This window comes from Penicillium psychrosexuale, assembly GCF_028828465.1.
Source record: "Penicillium psychrosexuale strain IBT 29551 chromosome Unknown utg000004l, whole genome shotgun sequence".
NCBI classification, from domain to species: Eukaryota; Fungi; Ascomycota; class Eurotiomycetes; order Eurotiales; family Aspergillaceae; genus Penicillium; species Penicillium psychrosexuale.
In genome coordinates, this window is record NW_026643189.1 from 209,978 (window position 1) to 224,062 (window position 14,085).

Consider the following 14,085-nt stretch of genomic DNA (forward strand, 5'->3'; position numbering starts at 1 on the left):
ACGTGATAGCGGGATTGGCTGAGATTAGAGAAGACGTGGCAAATGATGATATCGAATTAAATTTGTATAGCTATATCAAGCAATAGAAAGTTGAACTATGCGAACGGAAAGCAATATAATCCACGTATATACACCTCAATTGATGCATCAGTCCTGGAATGTGACCCTTTTCTGCTCAGACTGTGCCGTTCGAGCTAGTGTCCTCAACATCAAGTGCATCCTGAAGCTCCATCTCGACGTGGTCGCCGAACTTAGCATTGATCTCCTCGAGACTAAGTCCCATGGTCTGCGGGGGAAAAACTGGTTAGATTGGAGTATAACGGTGCAGGGACAGAAATCATAACATACCTCGGGGAAATAAAACATGATGGCAATAGTGCTTGCAACGGTAACAGCAACAAACACCATATAGAACTTCCATCCGATGTTGTTGAGAGCCAGTGTAACAGGCGCACTGTACGCGACAGCATTACCGAAGAAACTGACCAATGCAATGGTTGCTCCCTCGCTGCGCAGGTGTGTCGGCCAAATTTCGGAACCATAAACGTATGCGGTACATTCAATGGTGGAGGTGAAGAAGGCACCGAAGATGAAATAAATAGCGACGGCGCCGTTGATTCCAGGTGTATAGGTTGTGTGGAGGTAGTACTTCTCGAGAGCGGCCATGACACTGATAATAGCGGCAGAGCCAAATCCACCGATGACTGTGAATGTGGTTAGTATAAAAGGCAGCTCAACGGCAAAGGAATCCAAAACTCACCCAACAACTTGACTCGTCCAATCTTGTCCAGGAGGAAGATGTTAATTCCGCAACCAATCACCGCACACACAGTCCAAACAATTCCAAGTCCAAGTTGCATCGTGGTACCAAAGCCCAGTGCACCCATGAGGGTGGGAATCAAATTGGCGATGGCAGTGATGCCGGTTCCCTGGCCCATGGTCCACAACAGGATGGCGCAGAGAGCGCGCTTGCGGTGAGACGCTGTGCGGATAATGTAGAGATATCCGCTTGGAGTATTCTGCTCTGCAACGACCTGGGCCTTGATCTGAACCGCCTCAGCATGAGCAAAAGTACCTCTAGGGTCTCGCTTGGTACGATGCAGATACTCCAAGACCTTCTTAGCCTCTTCATCACGTCCCTGTTGCATTAGCCAGCGAGGAGATTCGGGGATGAAGCAAAGTGTCACAATGTAAATAACACCCACAGCAGTCAGAACGATGAAGATAAACCGCCACTGCATCTGAGTGGTGACGAAGCTGAAGGCGAGCGCGCAAATAGCGGCCAGGATATACGCCACCACTGTTCCCACACCGTGCAGACCGACCAGCATTCCACGTGTGTGCGGGGGCGAGATCTCACTCATATACACGGGAGTATTCGAGAACACCATACCCGCGCCGACTCCGCAGATGACACGCACGACGATAAACATGGTGGCACTGACCGAACCGGCCTGCAAAGCGCCTGTGATAATGACGATCACGGCGGCAACGGCGTTAGCAATTCGGCGGCCGAACTTGTTAGACACGGGTGCCTGCAGGATAGCACCGACTAGGGCGCCTCCGAGGAAACTAGCAAGATATTTTTAGCTGAAGATGCATTTGCCTGTAGTGAAGGTTGAACATACCCTCCAAGCATACCATCTTGTACAGATGTTGCATTAGACCCCGACAGGAACTTTGCGATGAAGGTTGGTTGGGCGAGGGAGCCAGCAAGAGCGTTGGCTGCGAAGCCGTATAGGAATCCTCCTAGACATGCAGTGCAAGCAACCTATCAAGTCAGACAGGGATTAAAGTAACTAGGGAGAGCTAGTCAAAGTACCAAGATATTGACGAGACTGGTCTCGTGTCTATTTCCATCCTTGACACTTTGCGTGCGTGCGACAGGTGCACTCTTCTCGCGGTCATGAGTTGAACTTTGAGTATCGCTCATTTTGACTGTTGGAGTGAGACTGGCAACAGGGAAGGACGAAGCAAAAAGAGGAGCCGACAAATTGAACTGAGAGAGGGACTCAAGAGACTTTCAGTACCCCGGGAATTCCCCCTATTCAAGTCTTAGCAAGTGTTATTGTGGCTGGCACGCTCCATTCGCAAGTGTTTTGCTTAATCTTCGGCATATGTACTTGATGAAAAGCGGGTCTTGGCCGACTTGTTCCGGAACTTGGATGGACCTAGCCCTAGGTACTTTAGATAGAAGGGATACCAGTGGCTGGTATAGACGGTAATTATTGCCAGGGTTAAGACGATCCTTCCACGTGGGTTTCACTACATAGCATTGCGTACAACATACGATTATCAAAGTTGCTTGCGTCCCACCATCACGAGGAATGTACTCCGCACGGAGTACACCGTACATAGCCTGAGTTTGAGGGCGGAGTTAATTGTTGCTAGCCACCGTGAGATCGGCATCTAGATCTGCTAAGATAGGAACAGGGCGGCAGAAGAAAATGCATTTGCTGCGCATGTGGATTAAATGCCGTACTCCGTGCATGAATCGCACTTAGTAGTTTTTAATTGCATTGGTCTTAAAGAAGAGTCATGTAGGACGATCAGTGTCAGCTATGGCTTGACGGTCTCGAACTAACCCGCGCTAACTTGATATTGGCGTTTTTAGCAAAGTCGGGGCGTTCGGAAAGTGGGGGGGGGGCATTCCATGGTCTGGCTTTTTGGCTTTTTTTGGCTTTTTTCGTTTTCATGTCGAAACGATTACAGGGATGTCTGATTCGCCAGTGGATAGAGTTCATGGAATGTACCCACTCAACGTTGTTAGCACATTAACGGTCTTTCAAGGAGGGGCAGATGATAGTCTGTGCAGACGGGCCATACGATGAGATGAGGCCGAATGGTCCCAGATCAGGGGCACAATGCCGAGCAACAAATGCAAAGGGTTATCAAACATAAAATCCGGCCTGGCTACACTAAACCGAAACAAAGCCATTGTTTTGCCCCCTATTCTTCACATACCCATATCCTATTGTCTAGCCGATCATTTGCAATGGATGTCCCGGAAGCGCCTATCTTTCCCCTCCTTGAAGGCAAGGTTGCCATCATCACAGGAGGCGCCCAAGGCATGGGCAAGGCTACCGCGTCTGTCTTCCTCCGGGCAGGGGCTAAGGTAGTCATTGCCGATCTGAAGGAAGAGCAAGGAGCTCAGGTTGCAGAAGAGCTTTCTTCTCTGGGAGAAGTCCGTTTTGTGAAGACCGACATCTCCAAGTCAGAGGATGTACAAAACCTCATTAAGGAGACCGTCAGCGCCTTCGGCAAATTGGACGTGGCGATCAACAACGCAGCCATGACTCCCGATCAGACTCCCCTAATCGGTTTCGACGAGTCATATTGGCGCAGATTGGTTGATATCAATCTGACCGGTACCGCGCTGTGCTGTAAATACCAGATGCAGCAAATGGAAAAGCAGGGCGCAAAGGGCTCGATTGTCAATATTGCTTCAATCAACGCCTATTCACCGCAGCCAAATATGCCAGCATACACGGCGACTAAGCATGCACTCCTGGGCTTGACCAAGCATGCGGCGACTGAAGGTGGCCCGAAGGGTATCCGAGTTAACGCCATTGCGCCTGGAGCGATCTTCGTATGTTTTCCCCACCTTTAATCCAGGGAGATTCTAACAATAGCAGAGTGATATGTCGGCCGCAGCGTTGGAGATTATGGGCACCACCCACGATGAGTTTGCGCCCAAGGTTAGCAGCTTGAACAGGTTTGGACAGGCCCACGAGGTAGCGCAGGGGTCGCTTTGGCTTGCATCTGACTGTTCGTCGTACGTAAACGGAATTTGTATTCCCATTGATGGAGGATTCCTGGCCAAATGGTAGTTGGTTTTTCATGCACTATGTTGTACATATTATCTTGTGTGTGGATGAACCTGCAGCTCTTTGCCTAAGGGTGGGGTCAACCCCCTGTGACGCTAATTATATTCTCCTCTTATTTTAACGTGAACTCTCTTGGTCAAAATGATTTCCCGGAACTCTTAGACAAGATGGAAACGCACGAGAGATGATTAGGTCGATGCGCGAGCTTAGTTCAAGAGGCGATAACAGGTATTCCATTTACTTTCTGTTGGTCGGATGACATGGTTGATAGTGAATAACGCTATTGGTCTCATCTTGCGGTCTTGTATTAGGCAACGAGATGACTCGAACTACGAGCCGAAATGCTAGAGATGAAGACCTTTGGTTCACTGCGAGATACGTTCAGTTGGATGGAACAAATCTTACAGGTGTTCTTTTGCTTGAACAAGGTCGAGGATCATTTGGACCGTATGTTTCCCTGTTTAGCCGATTGCAGCAACGTAAGATGCCGGACTGCTTGTCTACTCGGCCGTGTCTGGACCATCACACCACGATCAGCATTCAGAGTCCTAGAAGCAAGATGTCATTCCAGAGGACAGCCGAGAGATGCAGTTTACCGAGGCGGTGATTGTAAATGCATTGAGAATGCTCAACTACAAATAAGCCATATTGAAACCTATCAATCGACACTGCTTGACGAATAAGCTAGATACTACTTGGAGCTGTTCAGAACGATGATTTAGAGACGAAATGACAAAGCTTCTATTGCAGCACACTGCAACTGGGCAAATCATTTGTGATCGAGACATATGTTAAACCAAGATTTCCAGATCAAGTTCATAATGGCCAATAGATGCATTGCCCAGTGGACGCTGTATTGAAGATATTCCGTGCCAGAACTGAGTCCGCGAGTTGTGGCTTGCGACTTTGAAATCTCCAGTACATTTGAGCTTTTCTCGACGAGAGAAGGAAGATATGCTGTTGACTTTACGTTTATGGTAGACTGCTGTATTCCAAGGTTCACCGACTTGGGAACCTTGGAACCTTGGAAGCTTCCTTGTATCGGCCCACGCGGATGCCTCCCTATGTTGTACGCAAATTTCAAATCCTGATGCTATCTCTTTGATACGAGACGTTGAAAGCTAAATTTGACCCACAACTGTCAGTTGAGATTCATGATGAGGTACTCGATATGAACATGTTGGTATTTTGTTACTTGACTCTTTCTGTTGACATCTAAATATATACATCAATAGGCTTTTAAACCGTTTGAACAAGCAGAATAAGAAATTCAATGCCTTGCTCGTGACAGTATATTGATGCTCTAGACTCCAGGGTTTCCAGCCAATTGTGGATATATCTTCCTTCCAGTTTCAATTTCGTGGATCCGCAGCTGCACTTCGTTTTTGACTAGCTGGTTCAGCGCACATACAACACGGCACAGTTTATGCGCTAGTATCCACATATCAGGCGACTTTTATAAAGTATATACTCCGTATACCTGCCGACTATTGGAGTCAAATCTATGTGGGTGACTACAAAATGAGATTGTGGGGCGAGGGCGAGAAACGGGTCATAGAACGGTTTCATATGTAACAATACATCGTACTCCGCACTCCGTACTTTGTTCACTTCTTCGTATTAGGTGGAAATAACCTTTCATATATTGAGCTTGTGAGCAGGCCAATGATATGGCTGACCAGTTTCATTAATACTGAGCCATTTTTCATAAATAGACGTGTCCAGGTTGTCTTCGTCCCGAGCCAAGTCCGTGATCTTTGCTCAATTATATCACCGTCAACATGGGTAGTATCCAAGGCCCATTCCCTCGCATATACGAGGGCAAACTCGCTCTCGTAACAGGATCCGCACGTAGTAAGTCCGAAATAGACTCCTTTGGCATCCAATACTCATCATCTTCCAGGCATTGGAGCTGCTATAGTCGAGAACCTGGCCAGCAAGGGCTGCAATGTGATCATCAACTATGCGACCGAGGGCTCTGACGAATCCGCAGCAGTACTCGCCACCAAACTCCAAAAGGAATACTCAGTGCGCGCACTGCCTATTCGAGCAGACATTACCTCACGAGAGGAATGCGCACGAATTGTATCCAGCGCCAAAGAGCATTTCACCAACTCGGAAACAGGATCTTTCCAAATCGACATCATCGTTCACAACGCCGCGGTGTTATACCTCGGCCCATTGGAATCGGTCAAAGAATCCGAATTCCATCGAATCTATGAAGTGAATGTTCTTGGGCCACTTTTACTTACCGGTGCCTGCAAGGAGTATCTTCCTACCGATCGCTCGGGGCGTATTGTGATGTTATCGAGTATTGCATCGAAGACGGGGACGGAGAACACTTCGCTTTACTCGGGCACCAAGGGCGCCATTGAGGCCATGACACGTGTGTGGTGTCGTGAACTGGCCGAGAGAGCCACCGTCAACTCGATCAACCCTGGTCCGGTCATGACGGATATGTATATGTCTGCACCTGATGAGGTCAAGGAGGGGCTTGCGCATTGGAATCCTCTCACGCCGTTGGTGGCTGTTCGGGATACTGATAGCCCGGAGGTGCAGGAGTTGGGTAGGAAGTTTGGAGGAAGAGCGGCGTATGCGGAGGAGATTGCTGGGTTGATTGCCACGATCTGTAATCCGGAATTTGGGTGGTGTACTGGAAGTGTCATTTCTGCAAATGGAGGGCTGTCCTTTAGTACCTAGGTATAGTTAATTCTGCTAATATGAACTGTGTGACTTTTTAGGCCTTCAAGTTCGGAAGGTAGTTGACTTAATCTGTATCCAAACACTTGAGCCCTGGAGGTGGGCGAATATAATGCCTCAGGCATGCCTCAGGCATTTGATTTATGCCTGAGGCATGAAGAAAATGGTGCCTGAGGCACAAACCCACACCAGGATGGTCCTCAAAGACAAACATAAGATGCAAGCATTTCAAGCTTGTTCTTTATTCTTGCTCGATCAATTTGACCTCTGATGGTCTTCTCTTCTCAAATTGAGCCTTTATCTGTCGGTGAAATTAAGCTTGTTATTGGCCAAACTCAAATCCCCCCCTTCGCGAAAAAAAGCCAAGCAAACCTTCCTCGACGTCTCATTTTCCATTCGACTTTTCTATACTTTCCTATATATGTGTCTTCGGACACTGGGATATTGACAGTCTAGATCAGGGTCAACACCCCCTGGGGTACTGCAAAGATGCCCAGTCCTCCATCTCATCCATATTACCCCTTGAATGCCGATGTTGTGGGTTATGAGCCCAACCAGACCCCGGTGATGGAGCTTCTCATCTCTGCTGGTGGGTCCTGTACTGTCCTTCTTGGTGTGACTTTCGCATTGGCCAGCTATGTGAAACCCACACTGCGCGTGGCGGATCGAATCGCCATCCTGTGGTTTGTGCTCTGTAAGGCGCCAAGATAAATATCAGCTTGGAGATTGAACACTGACCATGGGGATCTATAGCTGGAACTCTGCACTGCTTCTTCGAGGGTTATTTTATGATCCATCATAACCACATGGCTTCTGCCCAAGATCTCTTTGGGCAACTATGGAAAGAATACGCTCTGTCGGATTCCCGGTATATGACTTCGGACACATTGGTGTTATGTATGGAGACAATGACCGTGGTGAGTCCCACAACTATATACAACGCCGACGCTAGGATTCACCGCTGATTCCTACCAAGCTCCTGTGGGGACCACTGTGCTTTGTTGTTGTATACTTGACCGTAACCGGCCATTCCCTGCGCCACCCCATCCAGGTAATTGTGTGCATGAGCCATCTGTACGGCGACATGCTGTATTATGCGACCAGTTTGTTTGACGAGTATGTCCATGGGCGACCATATTCCCGACCGGAGCCGTATTATTTTTGGCTGTATTACTTCCTCATGAACTTCATCTGGATTGTCGTCCCAGCGTGTATGCCCTACAGTCCCCGGGATGTCTGTTATAGGCTGACTTTGTTAATAGACTATCTCTACCAAAGCATCTCCACAATCTCGGCCGCACTTAAACGCCAGTCGGAAAAGGACAAGACTAACTAGGTAAGACTTCTTTCGTCATAACTGGTATAGTGGCGGGTCGTAGTGGAGCATTGGGCTAGAATTGTGTTGGCACGAAGTACTCAGAGAATTTGATGTTGAGATTGAGGAGATACAAGGGTTCGAGGGGGGGGAATTGGTCAATGTATAGTACCTAGGATCATATGATAGCCTTATACCCATGATTAAACGATGCTGTCTCCTATGATTCTATTCATATTTCGAGCTCGAACAGGTTTAATAGATATCTCCAACCACACTAAGTGCCCTATGACGCTGATGTACAAGGGGCGCCACCCGACGCGCAACCGGCGTTATTAACCAATATTAGCTGCCCTATCTCCCTAGAAGAAATTTCTCTCTAATTTTGAGGTCAGGATCATCTTCAATAAAGACTCAGCAGGTCAAATCACGGGGGAAACCTCCCTTTAATGAGAAGTTGTTCGCGCCGATCTGGTTTCCCGGCAACCGATTTAGTGCGGGAGGGGGAGGCTTATCGAACTTGTCGGCCCCAACCTCCAAAGGGTCTGACGCATTTGTTTATGATCCTTGAAGGGTTTTCCTGAGATCGTCAAAAAAAGCAAATGCTCCAAATTTGCTAAAGACCTTTGCGGGCTTTGGTAAGTACCAACTATTGTGACAGTCGAAGTCAACAAACTCCGTGTTTTCCGGGTATCTGCTTTGACAACAAAACTTCGAGAGAGCTCCCTACTAAGTCTTGGCTTCTGTGTTGCCGTGTAGGTACCGATGCCATCTCCTGCGACGCCACAACGTCCCTCCAATCATGGAGGAACTGCGAAATCCACCAAACCGCTGGACATCGGAGAGCCGCTAGGGGTGCACGACACGAACACGGTGCGCTCTAGAGTGCGAAAATGGCAGCAACAAGGCGGCGGGGTCGTTACAGTCGACGACCCCTATGCCGATGATGGGGAAAATGATGCGAAGCCGAAACCAAAGCCTGCCAAAGTCAAGATCGAGAAGCTGGAGAAGCTGGAAAAGCTGGCGAAGGTAGAGAAGCCGAACAAGGACAAACCCCCGACCACAAGGAAGCGCAGTCATAGCACACCTCGCAAACGTGTGGTGAGCGATGAGCATTGGAAACGAACGAGAAGTCGAGCCTCGACCCAGTCCTCGTCGCGCAATCTGCGCAATCTGCCCGCACCTAAGCGCATAGCCGAATACACCACAAATGAAGGGCAGCTTAGGTCTCCACGGGGGAAATGCGACGATAGTGACGATGAGAAAAAGGGTCGCGGTCCTTCTAAATCCCTAATTCGAGACACCAAGTCCGCGGGCGCACGACAGAGCATCGACACCATCACGGAGAGCGACTATGAGACAGACCATCCTAGATCCGTGGAACCTTCGGAGCTCTCGGACAGATTCAAGACGCGCTCGCCTCCTCCAGAGGATGCGTGGGCAGCAAGCGAGGCGGATTTCTCTGAGTTGTCGAGGAGACGCAAGCGCGGCCCAGCAAAACCTCCCAAAGGTGGTATATTCGCACACATGCTCGACGAGTCTAGAAAAATGTTTGGGATTCCTGAACCCGAACCGCCGAGACCTACACCTACGCCGACTACGGGTCGTGGAGCCAAAATTGAGGCATGGCTTTCTGACACACCGGATCCTTTTCTGGATGAAGTCGTTTCTAAGAATGATATGCCAGCTCCTCTGGATCTGAAGTCAGGCCGAGCAAGGCGATCTCAAAAACTTGCTGACGGGGACTCACAACCTCCTGGTACCGAGTCTGAACCGTCAACAATCAGCGAGCGCCGGAAGAGCACCGATCATCCGAAGAGCACTGATTACTCGAAGAGCTTCGATCACCGTAAGAGCTCCGATTACCCAAAGAGCGCTATAAATAAGCACTCCAAGGGAAGGGACAGCTTTTCTTCAATCGACAAAACACACCAGGCACAAGATCGTGAGATGGCCTCAGAATCGAAAAGAGCTAGTATAGATAGGACCTCCAAGTCATCTGTCAAGAGCAAAGGGGATAATTCTGTCGAAGACAAGCCTTATGAGGATAGTGCCACAACCCCGGAGTCCGATTTACAACCATTCTCCGATGGTGGCTCTGAAGTATCAGGACTTAACGCACCTGTACCACTTGGCCGTAAGAAGCCCTTCCCGGCCACCGGTCATCATCGTTTATCAACGATTGCTTCTGCGGAAACCTTGAGCACCACTATCACAGACATAACCGAGCACGTACCGAAGTCTGCCCCCATCGAAAAACTCGAAATAAAACTCGAACCGAAACTCGAACCGAGACCTGAACCGAAACTTGAATCGAAGCTTGAATCGAAGCTTGAATCAAAGCTTGAATCGACACCCGAATCAAAACCTGAATCGAAACTTGAATCGAAACTTGCCGAGGAAGCAGAAAAAGCAGAAGAAGCAGAAAAGGATGACCAGTTCGATCCCGACTCGCTACCCGTGGTATCCTCGCAACTAAAAAGACGGCTTACCACTCACAATGACCTCATGTCGGTATTATCCGTCTCGGCCTCGCGGAGCAGAAGCATCCGGTCGAATCGGAGTATTCGTACTAACAAAAGTCGCCTGGCCCACGCGACAGTTGAGGATCTGCTCTATGAACTTTCAGGTGACGAGACGAAGTATATGCGCGAGCTAAAAACACTGGTCGGGGGTGTGATTCCGGTCCTCTTAACTTGCGTGCTGTCCCGCTCTGATTCAGCCATTGCCGCAGGCCTGTTTCGGCCGTCTCTGGACCCTCAAGATGACGTGAACTTCTCGAAGCCAATTGTTAACATGGGAGTGGCGATCGAGCGCCTCAAGAACCTCCACAAGCGAATCCCGCAGGACAACGCGGATGCATTGCTTACATGGGCGCAAGGTGCCCAGAGAGTCTACCGCGAGTACTTGAAGGCGTGGCGTCTCGGATTCAAGGATGTCATTGTAAATCTGGCTCCTCGGGAAGAAGACGAAGCTACAAACGATGCTGACACGAAGAGCCTGGATGAGGGCTTGGAGCGAGACGAAAATGGCGACTTTGTAGACAGCGATGGGGAAAAGGTCGATGTGGCCTATCTACTGAAGCGGCCGTTAGTGCGTCTCAAGTATCTAGCGAAGAGTTTCAAGGGTATCAATATTCTGGAGCCGTCCCCAAAGGCTGAAGAAACGGCTACCGCCTATCAAATTCTTGTTGACGATGCCCGAAAACGCGTCCGAGATGAAAGAGCGAGGCTGGAAGATGACTCTGCTGCTTGTATCGACCCAACACGCACAAGAGACCCAATGACCTTGGGTGTCCTCCGCGGGATCGGCATTGACCAGACTCGCCATGTCCGTGCTCGCGATTTCTTCAATCTATCTTTGTATCATTCAAGTGGTCAACTTGTGGATTGTCGAGCCGAGCTTTTATATCGAGACAACCCGGCGAGCAAAGGGCCTGGAGGCGATCTCTTGATTTGCGAAATCGATCATTCAGATCGCTGGCTTCTCTTCCCCCCTATGGACCTAAGATGTGTTTCAGCTCGCAAAGGAGACTCGAAACATGAGATCGTGCTCATGCTGCGCAGCGCCCCCGAAGATGCAACCAAGTACTGGCAAGAATTAATCTCGCTTCGCATTGACGAAGAAGAAGTTGGGTCTGAATGGGTCTCATTACTCGGATCTGACCCTATTCCGCCGTCAATTTGTCGAAGCCAAAGCTTCATCAGCCGAGCCAAGCAGAACAAGGCTCGCAAGCCCTCTGCTGTTGATTCTCCGCCCAGGTCGAATGATATTGACATCCCCATCGGCGAGAAGGCGAGCGGTAAACGACGCTCGTGGACTTCAAAAGACCACTCGTCTGAGCCAAGTACGATCAGCTCTGTTACCGATGCCAGGAGCTCTTTGTCCTCAATCGTCACTCGGGGGACTGATTACACCACTGGGGGATCCGAGCTGTCTAAGCCAGCCCGCCCTGACTTACCTCTTCTTCCTTCCACAGCTCCCAGGAGCTCGCTAACTAGTCAGGAAAGGACTCTCGCTGGACTCAAACGATCCAAGGCAAAGAGATTTTCTCGCCACAGTGACAGCCCGGCTTCCGATACTGCCTCTCAGCACACTGTATCTGATAAAGCACCCGAACACAGCGCACCTGCGGTTGCCGCTCCTCAAACTCCAAGTACACCAACAGGAGGTAGATTCTATGGCGAAACGGAGGAATCTTCAGCTAGAGGATCACCGAGAGAAAAATCGCGTTCGAGGATTCCTCAACCCCAGAAGACCCCTGTCAGGGAACCCTCCCCTGAATCTCCTAGGGTTTCATCTGTGCCTTCGGTAAATCTCCCACTGATTCCCAAAATCCGAACTCCTAGCAGCCAACCTCATCTTTCCACTCCGACACGCATGGACCCCGAAGATGAGGAAGACTATCCTCCCCTCGAATTCTTGCCCAAGCAAGAAATTATGGAGACACCAACAAGGACTAGGAGAAGGAAGTCGCGAAGACGGCCAAAGGATGATGATAGCCCTCCACCTCCCCCACCTCATCGCTCGCCTAGCCCTGCCCATGGCAAGCGCGCAACCCCCCCAGTTCTCACCCCCACTAGTGGTGGACTCAAGCGACGTGGCTCTTCTCCCCTGAAGCACGAATATGAACCCTCTACAGCTTCAGACTACTCAGAGACCGACTCGGACGCGTCAACAGTGCGCCACTATTCCTACTCATCATCCGAGTACTCAAGATCCAATGGCTTTTCTGACTCAGAGGATGATTACTCCTCGGTATCTGAAGACGAAGAATATGCTACTCCCAAGCCAAGAGCACACGACTCGATTACTGATGCCAGTTCTCTCTCGCCTTCTAATTCTGTGTCGCAGGGTGGCTACCGCACTGTGCCGCTACAGCCCACCAAGACCAGCAAAGCCATAGCGTGTGTCTTCGCGTGGTCTGACAAAGGCAACTGGGAGCTTTTGTTCCCTGACGAATGTACCATCGTCGTTAGCCCTGGCCTGATCGAGGCCTTCGCGGTGGACTCTGAACCTGACGATTCCTCATCACCAAGGCCGCTCATCTCTCTTGAACTGACACCGCTCGTTCCTATTCGCCGTGGCACCGCCATCGACATTAGTATTCGTTCTCCTCCCACCGAGCGATCCCAGATCACATCCAGCAACAACATCATGTTCCGGTCATGCAACCCTGACGAATGCGACGCCCTATATGGTCTAATCAACCAATCAAGAATCAACAACCCAACTTACATCGCGCTTCAAAACGCTCGCGGTCCATTCAACAGCCGTGCCTCTACCTTCGAACCTGCCCCAAAAGCCGGCGGAGGCCTGTTTGGCTGGCCCCGCCGCAGAAAAAGCTATCGCGCATCGAGCTCCCCGCGCTCTCTAGCCGAAGGATCCGAAAGTAGCGTGGGAACCATGAGCAGCGCATTTTCCGCGCTCAAACGATTCGGAAACGGCAGCAAAATGTTCAACATTGCCCGCTCAACCATCGAGTCCCGCACTGGCCGCGAAGGCAGCATCTACTCCGGCTCCGGTGATTCCGGCAACGACCCATCCCCCAACTCGGGCTTAGGTCGCATCGCCGCAGCAGTCAAAGGCGCTGATGGCATCGGTCTCTCAAACGCCAAGGTCCGCCTGTACGCACGCGAATCTGCCTCCAAGTGGAGCGACATGGGCGCTGCCCGCCTGACCATCATGCCCGCACCACCCAAGAACCCATCCCGCCCCGGTAGTGGTCTCAGCGGTGACGGCAGCTCACCGCAGGGTGACAACGCAAGTGGCATTTCGCCTCCCGCATCAGGGTCCGCTTCCCCGCGCGGTGCCCTCTCGACTGAGAAGCGCATTGTCATCCGCGGCAAGACACACGGCGAGACTCTCCTCGACGTTTGTCTGGGCGAGAGCGCCTTTGAGCGCATTGCCCGCACGGGCATTGCGGTATCCATCCGCGAGGAGGATGAAGACGCTTCCATCGCGAAGCAGGGTGGTGTTGCTACTGGCTCTGGCAAGATATTTATGATTCAAATGAAGAGTGAGGCTGAGGCAGCTTATACCTTTGGGCTTGTTGGCAAGCTCAGGTATTGATGAGTGATGTGATGAGTTTGATGTTGGGTTTATGAACGAGCTATGGACATGAGGTATGGGGGTGTATTGTTGGCTTTTTTCTCTCTTTTTGCTTTTCCTTTTCTTCTTTTCTTCTTTATATTTTTGCCTTTCTTCAGTCATTATTAGCTCTTTTTCTTTTGTACATTTAGA

General features: G+C 50.2%; 5 protein-coding genes across 5 annotated transcripts; 4 read left to right on the forward strand and 1 right to left on the reverse strand.

Annotated features, from left to right (window-relative positions):
* Nucleotides 1–175: 175 nt before the first annotated feature.
* Nucleotides 176–1,933, reverse strand: N7518_005886 (uncharacterized protein; the record flags this gene model as incomplete). Its single annotated transcript, XM_057186813.1, has 5 exons — nt 176–286; nt 349–704; nt 761–1,572; nt 1,629–1,771; nt 1,823–1,933. 5 exons carry the CDS (start codon nt 1,931–1,933, stop codon nt 176–178), a joined length of 1,533 nt encoding a protein of 510 aa, XP_057038516.1.
* Nucleotides 1,934–2,995: 1,062 nt separating this feature from the next.
* On the forward strand, nt 2,996–3,830 carry N7518_005887 (SDR family NAD(P)-dependent oxidoreductase; the record flags this gene model as incomplete). The annotated part of the gene is made up of 2 exons (XM_057186814.1): nt 2,996–3,589; nt 3,636–3,830. 2 exons carry the CDS (start codon nt 2,996–2,998, stop codon nt 3,828–3,830), a joined length of 789 nt encoding a protein of 262 aa, XP_057038517.1.
* Nucleotides 3,831–5,608: 1,778 nt separating this feature from the next.
* N7518_005888 (SDR family NAD(P)-dependent oxidoreductase) lies at nt 5,609–6,527 on the forward strand (the record flags this gene model as incomplete). Its single annotated transcript, XM_057186815.1, has 2 exons — nt 5,609–5,681; nt 5,731–6,527. 2 exons carry the CDS (start codon nt 5,609–5,611, stop codon nt 6,525–6,527), a joined length of 870 nt encoding a protein of 289 aa, XP_057038518.1.
* A 489-nt stretch (nt 6,528–7,016) lies between these two features.
* Nucleotides 7,017–7,863, forward strand: N7518_005889 (EXPERA domain-containing protein; the record flags this gene model as incomplete). The annotated part of the gene is made up of 4 exons (XM_057186816.1): nt 7,017–7,221; nt 7,281–7,444; nt 7,504–7,738; nt 7,790–7,863. 4 exons carry the CDS (start codon nt 7,017–7,019, stop codon nt 7,861–7,863), a joined length of 678 nt encoding a protein of 225 aa, XP_057038519.1.
* Nucleotides 7,864–8,607: 744 nt separating this feature from the next.
* Nucleotides 8,608–13,914, forward strand: N7518_005890 (uncharacterized protein; the record flags this gene model as incomplete). Its single annotated transcript, XM_057186817.1, has 1 exon — nt 8,608–13,914. One exon carries the CDS (start codon nt 8,608–8,610, stop codon nt 13,912–13,914), a length of 5,307 nt encoding a protein of 1,768 aa, XP_057038520.1.
* Between the last annotated feature and the right edge of the window lie 171 nt (nt 13,915–14,085).